Here is a 20,718-nt window from a genome sequence, read left to right as displayed (position 1 = left end):
TTAAGACAGAGATCAGGAAGCAAACCCAGCCCACAGATGTGTGTGTTTTAAAGACATACAATGTTATCAATTTTTAATGTTGGACCAACACATTCAGATTAGGAAATTTCACATAAGATTTAAATTTCTAGCCTCTTGAGAAAAAAGAAAAGTTCTTCCATGCCTGGTCTGTTCCCCTGCATGACCCAAACTGGCCTGAGCTGAGTGTGAACACAGCCCCTCTGGTTCACTGGTCAACCCAAGCTGCCTCACTAGTGTAATGGCTTAATCCCTGCGTTGGAGACCCTATGTTAAGAACACACATTCTGGAGTCTGAATTCCCCTTCACCAGCTGCACAACCCTGTGCAAATTACATAGCTCTCTGGACCTCCATGTTCTTGTTCTAATCAGGAGTAATGATGCCTATCTAATAGGGTTACCATAAAAACCAATAGATACGATGGATAGGGTGAAGCAGTCAAGAGAACAGACTTGTGTTAGACTGCCCAGTTTCTTTCTGGGCCTCTTGATCTATAAAACAGGAATAACAACAGTGCCAGCCTCACAAGACTGTTGGGGTGGATTAGATGAGTGGCTAATGTAGGCACAGTCCCTGGAAGAGTGCCCCGCACACAGGCAGTGCTGTATAATGGTTTACTATCACGTGTGTTCAGCTCAGTGCCAGGCTTAGAAGCAGCAGTGACCCATCTACGATAGCTCGGGTTTCTCACCACATCCTCCTCCTCCCGCTTAGCTGCCTCCTCCCCCCAGCTCACCAAGCTACTGAGCACGGGGACCCTGCATTCTGCATCCTGGCCTGCCTACAGCATGGCACGCAGCAGACAGTAAGTGTCCATCCCCAAACTTGTCCTGCCACCTTCCCTGGACATAGCAGGACCTCACATATCACTTTAGCCACAAGATGGCAGCAGAATCCAACAAAATATACTCAACTCAGTAGGGAGGAGGTCAGAGTCTGCCGCAGGCTCAGGCTTTCCTGGAGTGAAAGCAGGCTCTACAGTCGCGCCACTTCCTCAGCTGGACATCCTTTGAAAACTCAGGGGCTACAACCTTGGGCTGACTTCCTGGCAGGTCTGTCCTACACTCTGACCCTGCAGCCTCAAGTCGGGAGACCCCCACCCCACCCCAGGGGTCCACCTTTTCCCCAGCACCTTCTCCATGCAAAGCCCTGGGGGCCAGAGATCACAGAGGGCACCCCTGCCCTCAACAAGACTGGTGGGTGAATGCAAGGTGGCCGGAGCTGGGGCTGAGGAGGCACCCAACCCCCACGCAGCCTGGCAGGGCTGTCCCTGTCCCCTCCATTCTAGCATGAAAAGCAGCTCAGAGAGGCACAACGGCTGGCCGCAGGCACACGACAAGTGCCTGGCAGAGCCAGGACTTACACTCATGTCTCTGACTCCAAAGCCCCTCCGTGTGGGCTCAGGACCTGCTCCCCAGCCACCCTGAGCCTGAGGGGGGCACCTCTGGGCTAGAAGATCCCTCGCCGGGTGAGTGCCTGGTTCTACCTTCGCTGTGTTGATGGGCAGATCAACCAGAGGGGATGGGTCCCCCAAGGTCACCCAGTGGGTACCCGAGCCCAGCCCCCATCTGCCGGTACTCACTGCGTGTCTGAGGCAGCGCCCTCACTTCATTCACGTCGGGCTCGCTGTCTGGGCGGTGCACCTCCACCAGGACAAAGTGCTGATTTGTGCCTGCCTGGTCTGGGCGGCTTGAGGGGGAGGGTGGTGGGAGGCAGCCCCCAGCCAGCGTGGCCTCTGCGGGGGGACTTTTCAGGTGTGGGGGTGACTGGACCCGTGGGAAGGGGCCAATGGGATGCTGGTTGACCAGGGCCAGATGGGCATCCAGCGGCCTCTTGGAGCCGGGGTTGGCAGGGGAGACAGAGGCGTAGACAGGGGAGGAGGGCGAGTCCTGTGCTTGCGGGGCCTCTGGAGCTGGTGAGGTGCCCACCGGCGGGCTGCGGTTCTGCGGAGCTGAGACGACAACGCCCGAGTGGGAAGATGCAGAGGAAGGTGGCTTTTGGTCTGGGCTTCCTGGCTTCCTCGGCTGGGCCAGAGGTGGTGGTGGAGGCGGGGGCTTGTAGCTAGGCAGTCCCTGGGCCGTGGATTTGACATCATCCTGCCAAAAGACCCAACAGGAGTAGAAGGAGTCAGAGCCCATTGCGGCTGGAAGAAGGGAGATCTGACAGCGGAGTGGCCAGGCCGGGCTGGAATTCCTTCCCCACTCTATCGGCTCTTGGCCACACTGCCCTGAATAATGCAACACCCAGTGGAAAACTTCTCCCAGCATCTCGGCAGCTGATAAGCATTGGGATCCTGGCTGCGTCTCTAGGGACGGCACCGTTACCTTTGGGAACTGAAGTTCTTGGCATCAGCCAGGTCTTGTCACGGGGAACAGGACTTAATTAGAGCCAGGATGTGGAGAATGGAAAAACAATAAAGATATATTACATATATACATATATTCCTTCCTTGGCTTTTCTTTTAGGGGATTGTCTTGGCTACCAGAGACAGGCGATGTGACAGGACTGGAGAAAGAGAGTGTGGACTGAGGGACGACAGACACGTGGGCTGGGGTGCTGTGTAGCCCCGGACAAGGCGCAGCACCTCTCTGAGTGCACCTCTGGGCAGCGGGGAACCCTGCACGTACCAGCAGAGCTGTGCGATGTGAGGAGCAAGGTGTAGACTGGCTCAGCAAGGCACCTGCCACCCAGCAGGTGCTGGGTGAGTGGCAGCTATGGATACTGTCATTACTCTCCCCCCTCTGCCTGTGCCAATATCCAACGCTTGCATAGCTCTGACGGCAGCACAGGCACAGTTCCAAATGCTTTAGCTAAATTAAGTAATATACTCCTTGTTGCAAACTTACGGGTTAGGCACACTCTTCTTATCCCTATTTTACAGATGGGAAAACCGAGGCACAGAGTTAAGAAATTTGCCCAAAGTCACACAGTCAGTGGAAGGTCATATTTAAACCCAGGCAGACTGGCACCAAAGCACAAGGCATTCAAATATTATTTGGGTCAGAATCAAAAAGTGGTACTGCCTAGACTACTGATGTGTGCACATGGGCATAAGGCACTGGTCGGCAAACTGCGGCTCGCAAGCCACATGCGGCTCTTTGGCCCCTTGAATGTGGCTCTGCCACAAAACACCACGTGCGGGCGCTACCTCGATAAGGAATGTACCTACCTATATAGTTTACGTTTAAAAAATTTGGCTCTCAAAAGAAATTTCAATCATTGTACTGTTGATATTTGACTCTGTTGACTAACGAGTTTGCCGACCACTGGCATAAGGTCATGTTTAACTTCCATTTCCAGCCCAGCCATGTCACCTCTCCAGGGAGTTCTCTGCACGCGCTCTGTGTTTCAGTATTTGCTGTGATAACGTTCAGATAACATATCAAAAGTAACACCAACTGGGCAAACAGCCTGACAGCCCCACCTAAAACGCCAGGAAGGAGCAGTCCTGGTCCCTGCTAGAGAGAGCTGAGTGACACACTGCATGGGCCCAAGGCCACATCTGAGACATCACAGCCAGGTCCTCTGTCCCCTCCCAATAGTTCTCACCAAGAAGCCAGCCCCCGGGGCCTCAACCAGATAATGGCAGGCAAAACACAAGGCAAGGGCCAGGCAGCCTCTTACCAGGGAAACATCTGGAAGAGTGTTCATATGGCCCTGGACAGCCTGGCCAGTTTCCTCCAGGTCCAGAGTGTTCTAGAAATGGAGAAGAAAATAATGTGAGCAAATATAAATCAGGAGGGGAAGAAACAGCTCCCTCCCTAGGCTTCAGAAATCTATGGACCCTGTGACACTTCCATATCATTTCTGATGGGACTTCTGACCTGCCCAACTCCGTTAAAATTATTATGCATTAAAATTAATGCTAATTTCGCCAGTCATTTTGAAATCAATGTTTCTTTGAGACTTGCTAATTATTTCCAGGCCTCTCTGGAACCACCTGGAGGTGCTGTGGGGTGGCTCTGGCCTGGACGCTGAATTCCTATCAACACCCCCAAACCCAAGGGCTCTCTCCCTACTGTCGGCTCACAGAATCCCAGGGATGTGCAAATGAGGGGTGGATGGGGAAAGTCTCCCTCTTCTCATTTTAATGGCTTTAATAGTGGAGAGAGGGTGGTTATGGTTTAAATGGACTTGACTTCGCAAACATGCCCATTTCCTCCTTCCTTCTCTAACTCACCAGAAGAAGCCGAATGCTCTCTCAAGTGACACTGAGCTGCTGAAAGGCCATCTCTAAGCCTTTCCCGGGTGGTTGAGCAGCACTGCTACATAAACTGGGCTCTCCTGAGGGCTTAGGGGAGCCATTTCTCCACCACAGAGAGTCCAGGATGGCAAAGCCTCTGCAACCAACACCTAGCTCAAGTCTCAAGTGCAGAGATCATCACTGACGAGACAGTCTCAGTGCTCCAGACTGACAGAGCCTGGGACACAGAGGAGGTAGGACATGACCCCTGCCTTCAGTAGCTTAAGGACAGTGGGGTTGACGCAAACAAGCACAGGGGACACTGTGCACAGAGTGAGGAAACACAGGCATGTAATGGGGAGGGGTTATCAAGGAAGGCTTCCTGGAGGAGGGACAAGGGCTGAAAGCTGAGTCTTGTGGGTAAGGAGGGAAAGATGAATGTTTCAGAGAGAAGGGTGTGCATAAAGCAGAAAAGCTAGAGGATGTCTGAGAATCTCCCAGCAGTTCCGCACGAGTCAAACAGGGAGCTGCTTGGGCCTAAGCCTGAGGGCAGTAGGTTGCCATGGAGACGTGGTCACGTTTGCTTTCTGTGAAACTCCCCTTTGTTCAATTCCTTTCAAGTCACACTAAAACAATGCAGCATGTCAGGGCCTCCACAGGGACCGTTCCCTTTGCCTGGAACATTCTTCCCCTCTGCTACACAGAGCATGCTCCACACACTCTCCTCCTTCAAGACCTTACTCAAATACCACCTCCTTGAAGAGTGCTAGCCTGACAACCCACCTAAAATCACAATCCCCATCCCAACCTGTTTTATTTTTCTCCTTTGCACTGATCACTATCTAAACCCTGTGGCCCAGAAGTAATCCTTGAAACGCAGGTCAGATAATGTCCCTCCAGGCAGGGCCTTTCCTTCTTACTTGGAGGAAGTTCCAAATTCTGCACTCATCCAGCTTCTCCTCCAACCAACTACTCAATGGAATTGGTCCTGCCCCAGGGCCTTTGCACTCACTGCTCCCTGTGCCCACAGGGCTCCTGGCTCACTCCCCCCACTCTTTCCTGGCTAACTTCTCATTGTTCTGATTTTTTTAAATGCCACTTCCTTGGAAGGGCCTCAGACACAGCAACACCCCTCTCCTTATTCCTTCTTAAAGCACACAGTCATCCCTCATCACATCGCAGTTCACGGTCTCACTGTATCGGGGGTTTTTAAATTGTATGTATCTAATTTTGTATTGCGGATTTTTCGCTATATTACAGAACTTTGCGGTATATAGGTATTTTTATATATTTATTATTTTAATTATTTTTGCGGTAAAATAAGCATTTTCTAACCTAAAAAAATGAAAACTATAAAAATATAAAGCCTTAAAATATATATAAATAATAAAATAAATATAAGGTCGCTACATCGTGGATTTCCGCCTATCGCAGGGGGTTCTGGAACCTAATCCCCGCGATAGACCAGGAATCACTGTATTTCTTTCTCAGCAAGGCCTTCCTGGACCAGCCTTGACTTAAAACAGCAATGCCTCCCAACGCACTCTATTTTATATTAGACTTATCATCACCTGATGTTATACTATTAATTTGCTTATTGTTTGTCAGTAGGATAAAACCTCCTAAGAAGCAGGACTTGTAACTACCTGGTCCCTACTCTGTCCTCAGTGTTTAGCATAGTGGCTGCTTGATAAATATTTATCAGGCAGATTAATGAACCCACAAATGAACCGTTGAGTAAATGAATCAATCAATCAATCACTCTGGCTGTCACAGGCAGGAGGCCTGAACAGGCAGAGAATCCAGTGGGGTGGCTACGGCCATCCCTGTGGAGAGCATTCATGGGGCTCGAGCGAGGGTGAGGGCAGCAGGTGGGGACGGAAGGCGCCCCGACTCCACACCTCCGAGGGCAGAGGCTGCCAGGTCATCCACACTGAGCTCCATTTCCCGGGATCCTCCCGAAGCCTTGAGTATTCTGGGTGGGAAAAGGGTACACGATCACGAAGACCTCTCATGGGAACCCACCAGTGGGTGAGATGCTCAGCCCTCCTGCCTGTGAGCCTCACTCCCAGGGCTCCTCACTTGGTCCCACGATGCCTCTGGGGCCACGTCAGGCTGGGACAACTGCCCCACTTACCAACCAAGCCAAGGCTCGTGTGCACATCTTGGCCTTCTCATGGCTCCTGCTCCCTCCAACCTCAGCTCTTCACACTGCCTCACAGGGAGATGCTGCTGACAGCCTCAGGGACACAAGCACAGTCAGGTAGCCTTGGGGACATGGAGAGGTTGAGGCTGCTCTGTCACCACTGACTAGTGGCACCAGTTCTGGCTTCTTTGAGATCACACCCAGCTCTGCTACTAACAACTGACTGATGATGAGCAAATCACTGAACTGCTCTGTGCCTCAGTTTCCTCATCTGCAAAATGGGATAACAGCAGCCCCTCCCTCATGCGGTTGATGCGGTAACACCTAAAACATGCTCAGAACACAATCTGGCACAATATATAAGGGCAAGTGACTGTTATACGTAGCAGAAGTCTGAGATCTTGCAAATGTTTCTCAGCAAACAAATAGCTGCAAAACGTGCCCTGGCCGCAGAGGAACACCACGATGGAAAGGAAACAGCAGCCCTCCCATACAACCCCCTCCAAACTCCAGAACCGTAATGCATCCAGCGCTCTCTGGAAACAGTCCAGCTGGGCAACACAGACCACCTACAGTTAAGGTGAACGGCGAGGCAGGCTGGTTACATGCCGTGACTTCCCAAGAGTTGCCAATTATAGCCCCGACCTCAGCAGGGAACACAAAGAGGGTCAGAAAAGCCTGGGAAGTGCCTATAGCAAAGGCAAGAGGGACCCCCACACACTCCAATGTAGCACTGTCCCCTGCCCCCGGAATTCATCCTGCAAGCACTCTGGGGACTTAGATGACAGTCCATGGTGGGACCAAAGACATAGCATTCTGTCCTGTTCTGATACATTAGGAGCATCTAGCATTTGTTTAATCACTCGACAAGCTTTTATTAGGCAGCATGGCTTATGAGCAAAGCTCATGGGGATAAAAGATGAGCTGGTCGTGTGTCCTCAACACCAAGCAGAGGTCCATGCACATAGCAGCCGTCCCGGGACTCTTGTTCAGGATCACTGATGAGGCTGGCAGCTGTAAAAGGGCCCATGAGAGGGGGAAAGAAGGATCCAGAGCCTGACAACGCAAGCTTGTGTCTGCTGAGCACACAGGGAGGGTGTGGCTTTCTCTTAGAAGAAAGGAGATCAGAGAACTACAAACTGGAGGACCTACTGTATGCCAGGCCCTCTACTGGGCATTTCATTCACTTTCTGATCTCATTTGAGTCTCAGTGTGAGGCAGGCCACTATGATTCTCCCCGGCTCACAGATTTTATACATAAGCTCAGAGAGGGAAGTGACTTGTCCAAGGTCACATAGCAGATCCAGTTTCTAACCCAGGTCAGGGTGACCTCAAAGCCCATGCATCCCTGCCCGACCCCAGAATTGGATAGGGTGCTGACACTGTTGGACTACAGTAGGGAGCGACTCTCTCTCCAGGACAAAAGCCATGGCTGGCCCCTGGCCTCAGCCATTCTCTGCTATTAATGGCATCCTGGAGTCCAGACGGAAGGCAGGGGTAGGGGGAGTGGGGGCAGGACAAGCCACCAGCCCTGGGAGGGAGGCCTGAAGTGGAGCAAATGGCAGACGGGCTGGAGCCCAGCCCTGCCAGACTCCATCTGCCGAATCCAGACGCTCAGGAGCCCCGAGTCCCCGAGCCATGTTCCTTGTGCATCTGAAATAGCCGCAGACAGCAGGCGAGGAACCCGGGGGATGTGTCAGCAGAAACGCCCTCAGAACAGGCTCCAAGAGGAAGATCAAGGTCAGAGATCATGCAGGAGCCGGCCTGCACATCCTGGCCATCCGCACCCCCAACTTCTCGGGGCCCCTTTTCTCCTGCACCACTGAGGCCAGAGCTCCGCTGAAGGATCTGACCTGGTGGGATCCTTCACCTAGTCCACAGCTCAGGTGACTGAGGTTCAGAGAGGGAAGGCCATCTGCCCAAGGTCACACAGCAAGGGTGGGGCAGAAAGCTGAATCTTATTTAAAGTCTGTTATCCAAACGGCTTTCCACAAGGGCCAGGATGCCCTCAGCGCCTGCTGCCCCATCCCTTTCGTCCTCCAATTAGCAGTGGTTCAGAGAATTCCCTTCCTTTCAGAGAAAAAAAAACACCTCCTTTGTTGTCTGAGGTGGCCCAATTGGGTCCCAGATATCCCAGGAGTCTGGTCTGAGGGAACTGTGGGGACAAAATGAAATGAAACGATGAGGGGCAATCCCGGTGCTGACGGCTGCCAGGTGGACTCCTGATTCGGGGACCGGAGGTGCACACGGCCCAGGAGCCACCTCAGCTCAGTGAGGCCCTCCCGCCCTTGCCCTCCCTGCAGCACAATCCCTGGTTTCTAGGCCTCCTTCCCCTCGTTACAATGGGAGGGCTCTTACGTAAAGGTGCTATTTTCAGCCCTTTGTTCTCCAGGCTGCTTTACTCTGGTGTCAGGACAGCAGGCTCCCCCTACCTCTGCCCCAAAAACGCGCAAGGAGAGGCCCGAGGCTGGGTGGTGCTCCCCCTTGTGTGTGTGGAAAACGGAGGCCCTGAGTCACCGAGGCTTCTGGAAGGTCACAGGACACAGGGAGAGACAAGGAGGGAAACCGGAGAGGGAAGAATGAGAAGAAGAGAGAAAAAAGAGACGGGAGAGAGTTTGGGAGGAACCGCCCAGAGGGAGAGCAAAGGGAGAAGAGAGGAAGGAGAGATGAGAGAACAGGGCACGCCCGGACGGCTGGGGAAGAGACGCTGGTCACCCAGGACAGACGCAGCGGTGGGAGGGGGCAGGACAGCCACCTGAGCCGGGGACAGCTAGGAAGTCCTGGCATTTCTGGGGAGCAACGGGGCTGCCCAGAGTGCAAGGGACGGGTCTGAGCACCCTAAGGACGCTGGGGTGACGGCCAGGCTGGGGAGACGGACAAGCTGCTCCTAACCTCTCTACCACAGGGTGGGGTGGAAGTCTGGAAGCTGATGGGGCAGGTCAGAGGTGGGGGCGGGGAGGGAAAGAAGTCCAGAGCCGAGGACTGGAACCCTTACTCTCTGGGCGGCCGAGACCATGAGAACCGTCCTGGCGCCAGGCCGGCCCTGGGCCTCTCACCAGCTTGTCCGCCCCTGCTGTCAAGTTGACCACCAGACCACAGAAGCAGAAAAGTCCCTGGGAAGCCTGTGCATGCAGCCCTCCTGAGACAAGGGGTCACACTGCCTCGGGCCAAGGGAGCCCGCTCCGTGCAGACAGCGCCCTCCTGCCCCATTTCGCCTTCCTCCCCACGGCCTTAGGAAAAGGACGTCACTCAGTGGACAGAGAGCGTGACCCAGAATGTCCAGGGCAGGGCTGGAAGAGCCCTGAGGACAATCATTGGAAATCAGGGCTCCAGCAGGGAACGCAGTGGCCAGTGCACCTGGCTGGGCGGAAACACTGCATCTTCACTCATTAATCTCTAACTGAAATGTAACATTTCCTTCCATTATGAATATAGGCAACACAGCCCAGCAGAGTCGGCAGCGCCTGTGCCACAGTCACCGACCGAAGTCACAGATCTTTCATATCACATCCTGGTCGTTGCCAATGCCACAGAAGCCCATTTATGCTGCTCATGGCTTCCGATTACAGCCCTTACCGCCCTTGCTATTGAGCATGCTAATACGGAAGCCAGCTTTTCACGATTTGTTTTGGCATTTTGAGCAGGACATTTTCTTAAGATTTGTTTTTCTTTGCAATCCCAGGTACGTGTTTTATTGTTCAACATTTAAAACTGTTATTCTGAGAAGACGGTTACAGGCCTTCGCCAGCCTGCCAGAGGGGTCCATGGCACAGAAAAGGTGAAGAACGTCCATCCTAAATCAATGCTTAGTTCGACTGCCATTGGCTAGCTGGGGAACGGGGTCCCCCAGAGAAGCAGGGCCAGCCCACGTTTCAACAGGCCCTGGCCCCGTGGGTTTGGTTCTGTTTGGTGCAGACAGCTTCCAGCACCCCCAAGTGCCCATCCAGGGACGCACTCTGAAAAGGACTGATGGGGAGGAATGTTCCTTATTTCAGACATCGGGCTGACGCAACGCTGTAGCCACCCCGTGGTCACCAACGTCTATACTCTATGGGGTGTTCTCCCCAAGGGGAAAAGCAAACTCCAGCCTTGCTGTGCCGTCATCCGGGCACTCAACAGCTTTCTGGGATGGAGCTACAGAGCTCATCTACCTGACGACGTACCTGCATTCCTCGACCACACGTGACAGCATACCTGCACACCCAGATGGCACCCGACAACCTACCTGCACACCCAGACGGCACCCGACAACCTACCTGCACACGCAGATGGCGCCCGACAACCTACCTGCACACCCAGACGGCACCCGACAACCTACCTGCACACTGAGACAACGCCCGACAACCTACCTGCACACCCAGACGGCAACTGACAACGTACCTGCACACCCAGACGGCACCCGACAACCTACCTGCACACCAAGACGGTACCCGACAACCTACCTGCACACCCAGATGGCGCCAGACAACCTACCTGCACACGCAGACGACACCAAGATGGCACCCGACAACCTACCTGCACACCCAGATGGCGCCCGACAACCTACCTGCACACCCAGACGGCGCCCGACAGCCTACCTGCACACCCAGACGGCGCCCGACAGCCTACCTGCACACCCAGACGGCGCCCGACAGCCTACCTGCACACCCAGACGGCGCCCGACAGCCTACCTGCACACCCAGACGGCGCCCGACAGCCTACCTGCACACCCAGACGGCGCCCGACAGCCTACCTGCACACCCAGACGGCGCCCGACAGCCTACCTGCACACCCAGACGGCGCCCGACAGCCTACCTGCACACCCAGACGGCGCCCGACAGCCTACCTGCACACCCAGACGGCGCCCGACAGCCTACCTGCACACCCAGACGGCGCCCGACAGCCTACCTGCACACCCAGACGGCGCCCGACAGCCTACCTGCACACCCAGACGGCGCCCGACAGCCTACCTGCACACCCAGACGGCACCCGACAGCCTACCTGCACACCCAGACGGCGCCCGACAGCCTATCTGCACACCCAGACGGCGCCCGACAGCCTACCTGCACACCCAGACGGCACCTGACAATGTACCTGCACACCCAGACGGCACCCGACAACCTACTTGCACACCGAGACGGCACCCGACAATGTACCTGCACACCTAGACAGGGTCACCCTCATTCAGCCGCCCCTCTGAGCTCTCTCCACACACTGAAGAGGTATCTTAAAAGATGCAAACAGGATGACGTCACTTCCTTACTGACAACCCTCCATGGTTTTAACATGAAAGCCAAGTCCCCGACACCTCCTGCTGCTGACCCGCACCCCTCTCCCCTCAGCCCAGGCACTCCGGCCCTGCCAGCCTCCTGTGGCTCCTCTGAGTATCCATGAGTCCCACAGTTCAGGGCCCTCCCCCAGCCCCCTGCGCTATCTCGTTGATGACAACCACCTCAGACGTCAGCTCAGACGTCTCTCCCCAAACGCCCTGAGTTGGTCAGGGCCCTGATCCCATGCTTTCACCGCACCTTTCAACCCACTTATCAGAATGTGAATTCTGTAGATGATTCGAATAGAGGCTGCCTCCCCGAACGGCCTTGCTGGGCTGTCAGGAGGGCAGGTGCCGTTGTCTCTTGAGCTCACGGCTGCCAGTGCCCGGCTCAGAGTCTGGCATGCAGGAGGCGCACACGAAAGCTTGTTGAGTGAATGAGTGAGTGAATAGATGAGTTCCTTCTGCTCCCCACGGGTTTCTGAGACAGGCCTGAGTCCTCCGCTCTCCTGTTGGCCTAGATGAGGAGTGGGGCATGCGGGCATCAGGGAGGGGTTGATGCAGGTAAAGGCTGACGGCCACCCCAGCACCCCCTTCTCATCTTCCTGCAGGGGGAAGGGAAGGACAGTAAGACCCTAAGAGGCAGGGACCCTAACCACCCCCCCATCCTTAGGCAGGCCCAGGGAGCCCTGTCCAGGCACACATGGGAAGCTTGGAACATAAAACCGCTCAAATCCAGGTGAAAACAGGCTGTGGTTAAGCCTGGGGCAAACCCTAGCTGCCAGCTTCACCTCAATGACATCTGCTCTGTGGGTACACCTGGCCTTGAGCTCTATAACCCTTTTTCCTCTGAATGCCCTTTGCCAGCTTTTAGAATGGATTTCTGCGGACTCCACACCTGCAAGTCCACTCTTGATCTCTCTGAATCTTCAGGACAACCCACAGATAGCTGGTCTTATCAGTCCAGTATACAGATGCAGAAACTGAGGCTGCAAAAGCTTAGGTCACCCACCCGAGGTGACACAGCTACTGGTCAGGAAAGTCATGTGTGGGACTCCAGATCACATGCTCTGAAGGCCTTCTGCCATGGGCCTGCTTGCACGAGAGGAGGAATTCAAGAATGGTTTGGGCAAGCCTTCCTTCTTTGCGCTCAGCTCTACTGGATGACTTTTTAATTACAGTATTATTGATTGATTTTAATGAGAGAGGAAGGGAGAGAGAGAGACAGAAACATCAAGCTGTTCCCATATGTGCCCGGACCAGGGATTGAACCCGTAACCTCTGCACTTCAGGATGATGCTCCAACCAACTGAGCTATCTGGCCAGGGCATGGATGACTTCTTTTATGGGAGGAGAATGATAGTTTGGAGGCAGCAAGAAATTCCCAGGGCTGACTCTCTATTAGACAACTGGGAAATAAGCACAACTTGTCAATGGGGAGGGCTGCATCAGAGTCCTTTGCTCGGCTGAGTCTGGTTTGAGGAAAAACAGCTGCAGGAAGCCGCGCCTGACCCAGCTGGCCAGCATGCAGCGTGACCCGGGGATTCGGGTAAAATGGAAACTGGCTCCATTTGGGGCAACCATCTGGGGCATCTGGGTCACTGACAGCCAGCCGCCTGCCACCCTGCCCGTCTGAGTGCCAGGCAGATGACATTTTCCTATGACAAGGGAGGCAAACGTTTAGAAGGCTGGAACACTAGAAGAGAATCCTGTGTGGCCAGGAGTGTAGTTTCATTTCAGTTTCTGCTCCACATTTCCGGGGCCCGGGGCTGACACTGGGGACACAGACAGGAGAAAGATGTGGTCCCTGCCCACACCCTACCATCACCTCTTTCTGCTTATGTGGGGAGACAGACTCAAGAAGGTTGAAGCACTGTGACAGGTGTTTTAATGTAGGTATAAAAAGCACGTGAGCTCCATGAGGTCAGGGATTTTAGCCACGAGAAAGAAATGTTTTACGGTGCCATCCATCCAGACTGTGGGGTTGTTTGTTACTCAGCATCACTGCAGCCAAAGCTCACTAATACATGGTGTAGTTGCAGACCAGAGCCCAGCACTTACTTAGTGTTGAATACATATTATTTTCTGGACTGATGCTGCAGCCCTTGTCCGAATGCACAGAGAACCAGTGGGGATATAGAGCTGCCATTCCTTTCTGTGTCTCCCCTCAAGTATTTCCCAGCATCTCTCTACAGAGGGAGGAATCTGACTTAGAGGAGCCTGGGCGGGGCAGGGGCGGGTCCTGCTGTGGTTATATAGATGGGGAGACTGAGGCCGACAGTGTGGAAGGGCTTCCCTGGACAGAGCAGAGGGAGGCTGTGGGGCTGCCGATGCCCAGGATGGGGCCTGAGCCCTGTACTCCTGCAGGACGAACTTCCCGCAGAAGGCGTTCCTGTCCTGTGGCTCCACACACAGGCAGTACGAGGTGTCCAGTCTGAGCCCTGCTGTGTGTCAAGGAGGGGGTTGCCAGGAGACTCCAAGGCCAAGACTAACCAGGCAGCCGGAAGAGCTGGTGCCTGCAGAGCTCATCATCACATCTCTTAGCAGCTCAGGCCGCACAACCTCCTCAGACCCTGCCTGAGACTGAAGCTGTCCTTGCTACAAACTCACTTTCATCTATTCTCAACAGTCAGAGGCATCTTGTTCAAAGTGAGTCAGACCATGTCAGCCTGGCTCTAACTTGGCAACAGCTCCCATCTCACTCAGAGTCAAGGTCAAAGTCAGAGTCCTCAGCGCCCGATCTGCCGCTGTCCTTCCCTGCACTTACCCTGCTCCAGCCTCACAGCCCCCTGGACTTCGCTCAGACACTCAGCTTGCTGCTGTCCCAGGGAGCACTTGCTGTTCCCTCTGTTTGAAGTGCTGTTCCGCAGCGTGGAGGGCATGGTTATCTCCCCCACCTCTTCCCCATCAATGCTCAGGGGTCACTTCCTGACCTCCCCCCCGCCCCTCCCCAAGTCCCCTTCCTGCCGTATTTTTCTCTTTAGCACGTTTACACTGAGCATTTCAGTTATTTCTCTCGCTTACATCCTGGCACGACCCTAAATTCCGTAATAGAAAGGATTTCTTTGCTGTCACTACTGGATTCCAGCACCCAGAACTGTACACAGCACACAGCAAGCACTCAGCACTTCAACAGAACAGGAGAAAGAGAGGAAGGGACAGAGGAGAGATAGACCAACAGACAGACAGATAATGGTAACAAGCAGCTGGTGGGCTCCTTCAGGGAGGTATCACCACCAGACAGCAAGGGTCACCAGCAGCCGCTCAGAGGCCAGCAGGCCTGGGGCGGATCCTGACTCCACCACCCATGGCTGTGCAACCTTGAGCAAGTCGCTTCTCCTCTCTGAGCTTCAGTTTTCTTCTCTGTGAAACGGAGCTCATAGTAGTACTTGCCACTCCTCGTTACTTGGGAGAGTCAGAGAAGATACGATTGGAAAGCGTTATCCCTGTGCCATGAACTCCTGACGAATGCCAAATACTATTTTTTTTATTAAGAAAAGCCCCAGTTATGGGCCAGCTCTGTGCTGAGCACCAGGATTCAGTGGTGGCTCCAGACCCAGTCGCTGCCTTCAAGCAGCCCGTGGTCAAAGTGGGTAGCAGATTATTAGAATACAATGAGACAAGAGCCATGACAAAGGGAAGTTTAGGTGACGATTATGCCTGGGAAGGGCTCTGGGCAGGGGTCCCAGCCCGTTTAGCATTGGTCTGCTATGACTTTGTCCCAGCCCAGGGGTCTCTTTCATCCCTGGGACGTGCTGTCCCTGGCCAGTCTAGGCCACAGGTGTGGCAGCTGACCCTGGGAAGTCATGACCAAGTGTCACTCTCCTTGAGACAATCAGGGAAGTCTACTGAGAAGAGGTGGCATGTGAGCTGAGAGCCAAAGCACACACAGGAGATGGCCAGACTGTGTAAAGTGGGAAGGAGAACATCCAGACCGGGGGTTGGGAACCTATGGCTCGCGAGCCAGATGTGGCTCTTTTGATGGCTGCATCTGGCTCGCAGACAAATCTTTAATAAAAAAAATAATAACGTTAAAAATATAAAACATTCTCATGTATTACAATCCATTCATTTCCTACCGCTCATGTTCATGGTTGCGGGTGGCTGGAGCCAATCACAGCTGTCCTCCGGGACAACACCAAATTTTTATTGGATAATGCGTAAGGTACATGGGTCGTTGTATGGCTCTCACGGAATTACATTTTAAATTTTTTTTTAAAGATTTTATTTATTCATTATAGAGAGGGGGGAGAGAGAGAGACAGAAGGGGGGAGGAGCAGGAAGCATCAACTCCCATATGTGCCTTGACCAGGCAAGCCCAGGGTTTCAAACCGGCAACCTCAGGTCGACGCCTTATCCACTGCGCCACCACAGGTCAGGCCCGGAATTACATTTTAAAATATGTGGCATTCGTCACTCTCTCAGCCAAAAAGGTTCCCGACCCCTGATCCAGACAGACAGAGCGTCTGACGTATGAAAGGCCGAGGGGCCTCTGAACAGCTGCACACATAGAGATGGCCGTCCTCACTGTACAGACCTCATTGTACAGACCTCATTGTACAGACCTCATTGTACAGACCCTAAACCATCTGCTCAGAGAGACACCTCATTGTACAGACCCTAAACCACCTGCTCAGAGAGACACCTCATTGTACAGACCCTAAACCACCTGCTCAGAGAGAGACCTCATTGTACAGACCCTAAACCACCTGCTCAGAGAGACACCTCATTGTACAGACCCTAAACCACCTGCTCAGAGAGAGACCTCATTGTACAGACCCTAAACCACCTGCTCAGAGAGAAACCTCATTGTACAGACCCTAAACCACCTGCTCAGAGAGAAACCTCATTGTACAGACCCTAAACAACCTGCTGAGAGAGACCTCATTGTACAGACCCTAAACCACCTGCTCAGAGAGAGACCTCATTGTACAGACCCTAAACAACCTGCTCAGAGAGACACCTCATTGTACAGACCCTAAACCACCTGCTCAGAGAGAGACCTCATTGTACAGACCCTAAACCACCTGCTCAGAGAGAAACCTCATTGTACAGACCCTAAACCACCTGCTCAGAGAGAACCCTCATTGTACAGACCCTAAACCTGCTCAGAGAGACACCTCATTGTACAGACCCTAAACCACCTGCTCAGAGAGAAACCTCATTGTACAGACCCTAAACCTGCTCAGAGAGAAACCTCATTGTACAGACCCTAAACAACCTGCTCAGAGAGAAACCTCATTGTACAGACCCTAAACAACCTGCTCAGAGAGAAACCACATTGTACAGACCCTAAACCACCTGCTCAGAGAGAGACCTCATTGTACAGACCCTAAACCTGTTCAGAGAGAAACCTCATTGTACAGACCCTAAACCACCTGCTCAGAGAGAAACCTCATTGTACAGACCCTAAACAACCTGCTCAGAGAGAGACCTCATTGTACAGACCCTAAACAACCTGCTCAGAGAGAGACCTCATTGTACAGACCCTAAACAACCTGCTCAGAGAGAGACCTCATTGTACAGACCCTAAACCACCTGCTCAGAGAGAGACCTCATTGTACAGACCCTAAACCACCTGCTCAGAGAGAAACCTCATTGTACAGACCCTAAACCACCTGCTCAGAGAGACACCTCATTGTACAGACCTCATTGTACAGACCTCATTGTACAGACCCTAAACAACCTGCTCGGAGAGAAACCTCATTGTACAGACCTCATTGTACAGACCTCATTGTACAGACCCTAAACAACCTGCTCAGAGAGACACCTCATTGTACAGACCCTAAACAACCTGCTCAGAGAGAAACCTCATTGTACAGACCCTAAACCACCTGCTCAGAGAGAAACCTCATTGTACAGACCCTAAACCTGCTCAGAGAGAAACCTCATTGTACAGACCCTAAACAACCTGCTCAGAGAGAAACCTCATTGTACAGACCCTAAACAACCTGCTCAGAGAGAAACCACATTGTACAGACCCTAAACCACCTGCTCAGAGAGACACCTCATTGTACAGACCCTAAACCTGTTCAGAGAGAAACCTCATTGTACAGACCCTAAACAACCTGCTCAGAGAGAAACCTCATTGTACAGACCCTAAACCTGTTCAGAGAGAAACCTCATTGTACAGACCCTAAACCACCTGCTCAGAGAGAGACCTCATTGTACAGACCCTAAACAACCTGCTCAGAGAGACACCTCATTGTACAGACCCTAAACCACCTGCTCAGAGAGAGACCTCATTGTACAGACCCTAAACCACCTGCTCAGAGAGAAACCTCATTGTACAGACCCTAAACCACCTGCTCAGAGAGAAACCTCATTGTACAGACCCTAAACCACCTGCTCAGAGAGAGACCTCATTGTACAGACCCTAAACAACCTGCTCAGAGAGAAACCTCATTGTACAGACCCTAAACAACCTGCTCAGAGAGAGACCTCATTGTACAGACCCTAAACCACCTGCTCAGAGAGAAACCTCATTGTACAGACCCTAAACCACCTGCTCAGAGAGAAACCTCATTGTACAGACCTCATTGTACAGACCTCATTGTACAGACCCTAAACAACCTGCTCGGAGAGAAACCTCATTGTACAGACCCTAAACAACCTGCTCAGAGAGACACCTCATTGTACAGACCCTAAACAACCTGCTCAGAGAGAAACCTCATTGTACAGACCCTAAACAACCTGCTCAGAGAGACACCTCATTGTACAGACCCTAAACAACCTGCTCAGAGAGAAACCTCATTGTACAGACCCTAAACCACCTGCTCAGAGAGAAACCTCATTGTACAGACCCTAAACCTGCTCAGAGAGAAACCTCATTGTACAGACCCTAAACCACCTGCTCAGAGAGAACCCTCATTGTACAGACCCTAAACCTGTTCAGAGAGAAACCTCATTGTACAGACCCTAAACAACCTGCTCAGAGAGACACCTCATTGTACAGACCCTAAACAACCTGCTCAGAGAGAAACCTCATTGTACAGACCCTAAACAACCTGCTCAGAGAGAAACCACATTGTACAGACCCTAAACCACCTGCTCAGAGAGAGACCTCATTGTACAGACCCTAAACCTGTTCAGAGAGAAACCTCATTGTACAGACCCTAAACCACCTGCTCAGAGAGAAACCTCATTGTACAGACCCTAAACCTGTTCAGAGAGAAACCTCATTGTACAGACCCTAAACAACCTGCTCAGAGAGAGACCTCATTGTACAGACCCTAAACCACCTGCTCAGAGAGAAACCACACCCTAGGTCACACAGCAAGGAAGTGGCGGAGCTGGGATTTGAACAAAGGGCATTCTCACTCCAGAGAATGAGAAAACCTGGGGAGAGAAAACGAGCACCGAAAACTCTGGGTCCCCTGAGGCTGAGTGCAGATGTGAGGGGGTGGCAGGCGGGAAGGGCCACAGCCCCGACCCCTGCCCCAACTAAGGGACTCCCAAAGCCCCACCCGGCCAAACGGACGGTACCTCCATCAGGTCTATAAGCCACAGCAGCCGCTCCTGGGGAGAAAGGGTGGGCAAAAGGCAAAAAGAAAAATACATCAAATAAATATTAGGGATGGGGTGGGCACAGCAAAACCCTCCAAACACATGCGTGCATGCACACGCGCATGCTCACACATACACACGCAGAGGCATAATAAACACGGTTCTCTTTTCTCTTTACTTTGACTCCTCCGGGCAGAGGCGATGGAGGGATGGGCAAGAAAGGGCCCTGCACTACAACTAACACTGCTTCATTCCAACTGCCTCCTTGAAGGGGACCAGGGGTCCTCACTGCTCTGCAGAAGTGACACTTGTCTTTGAGAAGGGCCTTCAGGAGGTGGTCATTCACCTTGGGGCAACCCTGGGACTTTCCAGCAGGTGAAGCTGGGGTCATTATTCCTATCTGACAGATGAAAAACCTAAGGCTCGAGAAGGGAAGTGACTTGCCCCAGGTCACATCTGCTGCTAATGACAGGCAGAGGCTGCAGAAGGAGGACCCTGCTCAGAAGACTTGATCAGAAAAGACCCGAGTCTGAGAAGGGGAGCCCTGGCTGTCCACGTGAAGGGCACCTGCAGCAGGATGAAGACTGAAGGGGGCATAGCAGGTCCTCAGCCCAGCGCTTTCCAGAAGCCTCCAAGTGTCTGCAAGGCCCTCCGTGCAAATCCTCAGGGCAGTTCTCCCAGCCAGGCTGGGACAGGACAGAAAGAACAGAGGCCTCCCCTGCCCTCGGCTGCAGGCAGCATCTCAGGGATGCTGGCACTAGTGGGGAGGTGCTCATCAGTTAATCTCCCAACCAGCTGGGGGGAACAGCACCACTGCCCCAATGCAAGAGGGGAAACCGAGGCACTAAGGGAGAATGTGACCTTTCCACACTGCCTCTCCTGCCTGTGAAACCTTCTCATCGAATCCACCTCTGAGAGCTCACCCCGGTCTAAGTTAGTCTCATGTGACATGCATGTGCTCTCTGGTGGGCCACAGACTCCCACAGCTATTCACACCTAAGCTTGGGGATCCCTTCCATCAGTCCCCCAAACTCCCGCTCAGACTCATCCATGGCCTTTCTGAAGTCTGCCTTCCCCACGTGCCCCAGACTACAGGGTCTCTTTGGCAGGGTAGGGTCAGCTGCCACACCTGTGGCCTAGACTGGCCAGGGACAGCACGTCTCAGGGATGAAAGAGACCCCTGGGCTGAGACAAGGTCATTGCAGACCAATGCTAAACTGGGGCTGGGACCCCTGCCCAGAGCCCTTCCCAGGCATAATAGTCACCTAGACTCCTAGTCCTGCAGTCTAACCTGTCCTCAAGGCCTCGGACTGCTGTGGCCAGAGCCAGCAAAACCCGTGGGTCATGTTACCCATGGGAAACTGAGGCCCACAGAAGCCGGGGTTAAACCTGAATCTCCCACCTCCAAGGCTAGAACACATCCCATCCTGCCCACTGGATCTCTGACCTCCAATTCTAAAAGAACCATCCCAGAAATAGAGCCTGCAATCCCCGCACCCCCACCTCGGGTTTCAGAGCAGTGACTCATGGCTCCTGAAGCTCAATATGGACATCACCAAGGGACATCAGAGAATGTGCACAGAACCAAACATGCAGCCCAAGGTGGGGACAACCT

General features: G+C 53.2%; 1 protein-coding gene across 4 annotated transcripts in view; it reads right to left on the bottom strand.

Annotated features, from left to right (window-relative positions):
• Nucleotides 1–20,718, bottom strand: part of WHRN (whirlin) — an 89,899-nt gene that overhangs the window by 2,179 nt on the left and 67,002 nt on the right. For 2 of the 4 annotated variants that reach the window (XM_066367332.1, XM_066367333.1), the window contains exons 8-10: nucleotides 19,083–19,115; nucleotides 3,645–3,716; nucleotides 1,603–2,116 (exon numbers count right to left, since the gene is read on the bottom strand). In XM_066367332.1, coding sequence (XP_066223429.1) covers nucleotides 1,603–2,116; nucleotides 3,645–3,716; nucleotides 19,083–19,115 — 619 coding nt within the window. The remainder of the gene's footprint in view (nucleotides 1–1,602; nucleotides 2,117–3,644; nucleotides 3,717–19,082; nucleotides 19,116–20,718) is intronic. The other 2 variants (XM_066367334.1, XM_066367336.1) reach the window with 1 other exon arrangement.

This window comes from Saccopteryx leptura, chromosome 2, assembly GCF_036850995.1.
Source record: "Saccopteryx leptura isolate mSacLep1 chromosome 2, mSacLep1_pri_phased_curated, whole genome shotgun sequence".
NCBI lineage: Eukaryota > Metazoa > Chordata > Mammalia > Chiroptera > Emballonuridae > Saccopteryx > Saccopteryx leptura.
The sequence above is the reverse complement of the archived record's forward strand: the minus strand, read 5'-3'. Positions and strand labels throughout refer to the sequence as shown.